The sequence below is a fragment of the Cyprinodon tularosa genome, unplaced genomic scaffold, assembly GCF_016077235.1.
Source record: "Cyprinodon tularosa strain WSP-4 unplaced genomic scaffold, ASM1607723v1 ctg33, whole genome shotgun sequence".
Classification (NCBI taxonomy): Eukaryota; Metazoa; Chordata; class Actinopteri; order Cyprinodontiformes; family Cyprinodontidae; genus Cyprinodon; species Cyprinodon tularosa.
In genome coordinates this window covers 2,104,742-2,108,591 of record NW_024039041.1, presented here as the reverse complement: position 1 = coordinate 2,108,591, position 3,850 = coordinate 2,104,742, and the positions used below count along the sequence as shown (strand labels likewise).

Sequence of the window (3,850 nt, the reverse complement as noted above, 5' to 3'; positions counted from 1 at the left end):
ATTATAGAATATAAAAAGTACTGTTTTTTATTGGTGAAAATACACACAAACTAAAACATTGACAAAACATTTTAAAATCCCTTGAAAAAAAGGGAAACTATAAAAAGGCAAAAATAAATGAAAACTTAATCAAGTAAATATAAAACTGATCATAAAATACATTAAAAGATTAATTCATTAATTTGCATTATTTAGAAAACCAATTAAAAAATGCATTGAACCAAAACAATTAGCAAAAATCCAATACAAAATATGAGCACTGTCTTAGAACTGACACAAAAACTTGGGGGAAAAAAATAAATAAATATAAAAATAAGATTTTAACTGTAGTTAAAATAAGTATAAAACTGCAATGGAAATTAAATTACCCCCCAAAATAGTAAAAATCTTAGAAATCTAAACAAAATAAAAAATTAAAAAGTAGATAAACCTCCCCAAATAAAAACAGAATAATAAAAAAAAAGAAAACAGGATTCCCTGATCAAAACCTGATTAGAGGATTGTCTAAAATACACTCTCCTATTAGTTTTTTGTTTCAGCTTAAACAGGCAGAGCACCCCTTTATTTCGGTATATGGTACATTCCAATTAGATAAATTAGGCCCAGGTGGAGCTGTAGGTTGCAGGTCATTGAGTGTCCTGCTGATTTATTTGACAAATCCTTGTTTGATCTTGTGCTGCAAAACCTGATATTAAAGATGGGTGAGAGGTTGCAAAGTCAAAACACATATGTTTGCTCTTTTTCTGATTGTAATGCCACATTTAGGAAGTCATGGAAGTTAGAGGCTCATCTGTGTAAACACAGTGGATCGGTAAGGTTAAACGAATTCATGCATGCATGCCAGCTCCTTTTCTTCCTGCCTCACTCAATACAATTTTGTGGGTTTGTCTTAGAAACCGTTTTCCTGTGAGAACTGCGAGAAGACCTTCTACACTCGCTATGAGCTCACCAGGCATGAACGGGTGCATAGTGGTGAAAAACCCTGCAAGTAAGACATCCCCTACTTAAAGTAAGAATCCCCTTTTTGGTTGGTGTTGGTTACCCGCCTGGTTTGCAGGTGTCTTACTGATGGATGCTTGGAGGTTTTTGCAACTAATGCCAGCATGAAAAGCCATGTTGCTCGAGTCCACCAGCACCAAGAAAAGCGATATCAAGTACAGCAGTTCCCTCCTTTTTTTTGCATCAATGGACTTTTGCTTCTATTTTTCTAGACTTGTATTTTTTTTCCCCCTCTAGTGTGACTATCAAGGATGTGGGAAAGATTTTGGCAAGAAAAAACAACTAAATGCCCATAAGAGTGAGCATGGGGAACCTTCTGCTTTTCAGTGAGTGCTTGTTGGATGCATTTTAAAAATGAAAATCTACAAATGTTGGTCTCTCTTCTAAGCTTCTCCTACTTTTTTCCTACAGCTGTACATTCAGTGGATGTGGAAAAGAGTTTCCGAGCCAAGGCAAACTGAAGCATCATGAGAAAACTCACCAGGGTGGTTTGACTTTTATTTTATTTTTTTCTTGTAGAGTCGATCTTTAACCAACACTTCTCCTTTCTTTAGGTTACCCCTGCACCATTGAACAGTGTTCGTACAAAGGTAAAACATGGACTGAATATCTAAAGCACAGAGCACAACACAAAGGTATAAATGCAATGCTATATTTGTGCAGGCTTTTTCTAAACTCCTATTAAATATTTAAAAAAATGTATCATTTTCAGTGAAGGTTGTGTGTGAAGAGTGCAAAAAGCTCTTCAACAACCCTTGGTTCTTGCACCTGCATGTGCTCCGCTTGCACTCTGGGGAGAAGAGGTACTTTGCATGCCCCACAGAGGGCTGTAACAAGAAGTTCACCAGACGCTTCAAATTGGAGAAGCATGTGGTGGGAGACCATGAGTTGGAAAAGACCCTCACCTGTACATATGATGGCTGTGGGAAGACCTTTGCCTTGAAGGTAAAAGATGGCTTCAGGTTTATGGCAAAGTGTTCTTCGAGGGAAAACTAGAATCTGTCTTATGAAATAGATCCACTGTAGAGTAGAAGAAGCTTATACTTTAAATTAAATGCTTAACATTTGTGGAAAAGATGCTCAGATCTGACCTAATGTCGGTATTGGATATGTAAGATGAGCTCCAAATAATAGAGCTTTGACTTAAACCCCTAACATCCTAAGTATCAGTTTATTTATACCAACATGGGGGTTGACTGAAATGCTTTCTGATTAACAGGAAAGCTTGTTGCGACATGGTGTGGTTCATAACCCTGCAAGAAAGCTGAAGGTAAAGTTTATATAAAGTCTTTTCATGCTCTGTTCATTTTAAAAACAAAGTGTATTTTATTGCACTCTTTCCTAGAAAAAGAAGCCTAAAAACAAGCAGCTCTCGCAGGCTGTGCAGGAGGCTACCCAGTCGACTGCAAACGATCAAGAAGAAACTAGCAAGCTTGCTGCAAAGTTGCACACTACAACTTTAACTGATGAAAAACCTTGAATCTGACTAATCTGTCCGGCAGTGATTCAGAAGGTTTGAATAAAGCCCCATGCAAAGCATAATGAAGTGAATTTGTTTTATACTCTGGTTCTAAAGCATATCCTATTTCAAGTCACTGTTAAATGGCTCAAACTACTTTAGATAACAGAATTTTGCTATTTATACTGGTTGCAATTGAAAGGCAAAACAAAACTGATTTAAAGAATTCAGGAAAAAAAATCAAATTTCTACTACTCCACAATACTGCTTTGAGGATAATCTGCAATTAGGCATTTGTCTGGGTGGATGAGGTATAAGGGCCACTAAAACATTCAGTTAAAAATCTAATTGGGTCAATATGCAGTCAGATAAATGGACTGCTTTGTTTAGACAAGACAAACCATTCATTTGTGATACTGTTGGAAGATATTAAAGGTTTTATTTTTTGGATCACCCAGAGGTCTTCGGTCCCCCCCATTCATCTCTGAAAGATGGATTTTCTTTTTTTTTTTTTTTTTTTGGCCAATGATGTCGTCATCCCAGCAGATGTTAGTGCTGCTGCTCTTTCAAAGTTATTTCATAACGTGGCATTCCTGATCTGGCATTGAATATAACAGTGGGCATGTTTACCTTATTTGCACTGAAAAAAGTTCACTTTTTTCATCAACTTCATTGTTGATCAACCTGAGCAGAAAGCCACCAGTGGCAGATAAGGGTCTGTGCTGGAGGTAAGGGAGAACGAGCAGCCCTCCTAGGGCTACATTAAAATGGCTTTTTTTTTTTTTAAGGCACCAAAAAATCTTGTCAATATTGTTTGCTCTATATTCCATTTTAACTGGGGGGGAGGAGGCTGCACTTAAACAAACAGCACAATCAGTCCCTGATTGGATGCAGGTATATGATGCTATTTGACAACACTTCTATTAAATAAAAAAAAAAAAAAAAAAAAAAAAAAAAAAAGCTGTCATATGTTGACTCTTTGTATATACTGTATATATACCATGCACCTTTTACTTCCTTTGGCACTTATTCTTTGACTATTTGAGCTGATGTAACGAGTACATTTCTCCACTGAGATCAATAGTCAATCAATTCTATAGTAACATGAGATGAAAACGGAGCAGTGAAAAATCTCGGTGTGGGATTCACCGCTGGCTGCTTCCCCACCCTTCATCGCACAGGTTGCAGGATATAACGCAAATCCACCATGGACACCTCCCTTATGGCAGGCTGATTAGACATTTATTAGAAGCGATACGATGGTATTTTAGATGTCTGAAATGTACATTTTGACCAGAAAGAAATTAATTTGAGAGATCTGAAATACATATTTCAGATTTCATCGGGAGACTGCACAGTATATTTGTAAACACACTGTACAGTTCAGTATTC

At 36.8% G+C, this 3,850-nt stretch overlaps 1 protein-coding gene across 1 annotated transcript; it reads left to right on the top strand.

Moving 5' to 3' along the window:
- The first annotated feature begins 428 nt into the window (after positions 1–428).
- gtf3ab (general transcription factor IIIA, b) lies at positions 429–2,533 on the top strand. Its single transcript, XM_038293719.1, has 9 exons — positions 429–811; positions 894–988; positions 1,058–1,154; positions 1,237–1,325; positions 1,411–1,484; positions 1,554–1,634; positions 1,712–1,944; positions 2,219–2,269; positions 2,345–2,533. The coding sequence occupies exons 1-9, from the start codon at positions 698–700 to the stop codon at positions 2,477–2,479; spliced, it is 969 nt and encodes a 322-aa protein (XP_038149647.1). The 5' UTR covers positions 429–697; the 3' UTR covers positions 2,480–2,533.
- Positions 2,534–3,850: the final 1,317 nt, after the last annotated feature.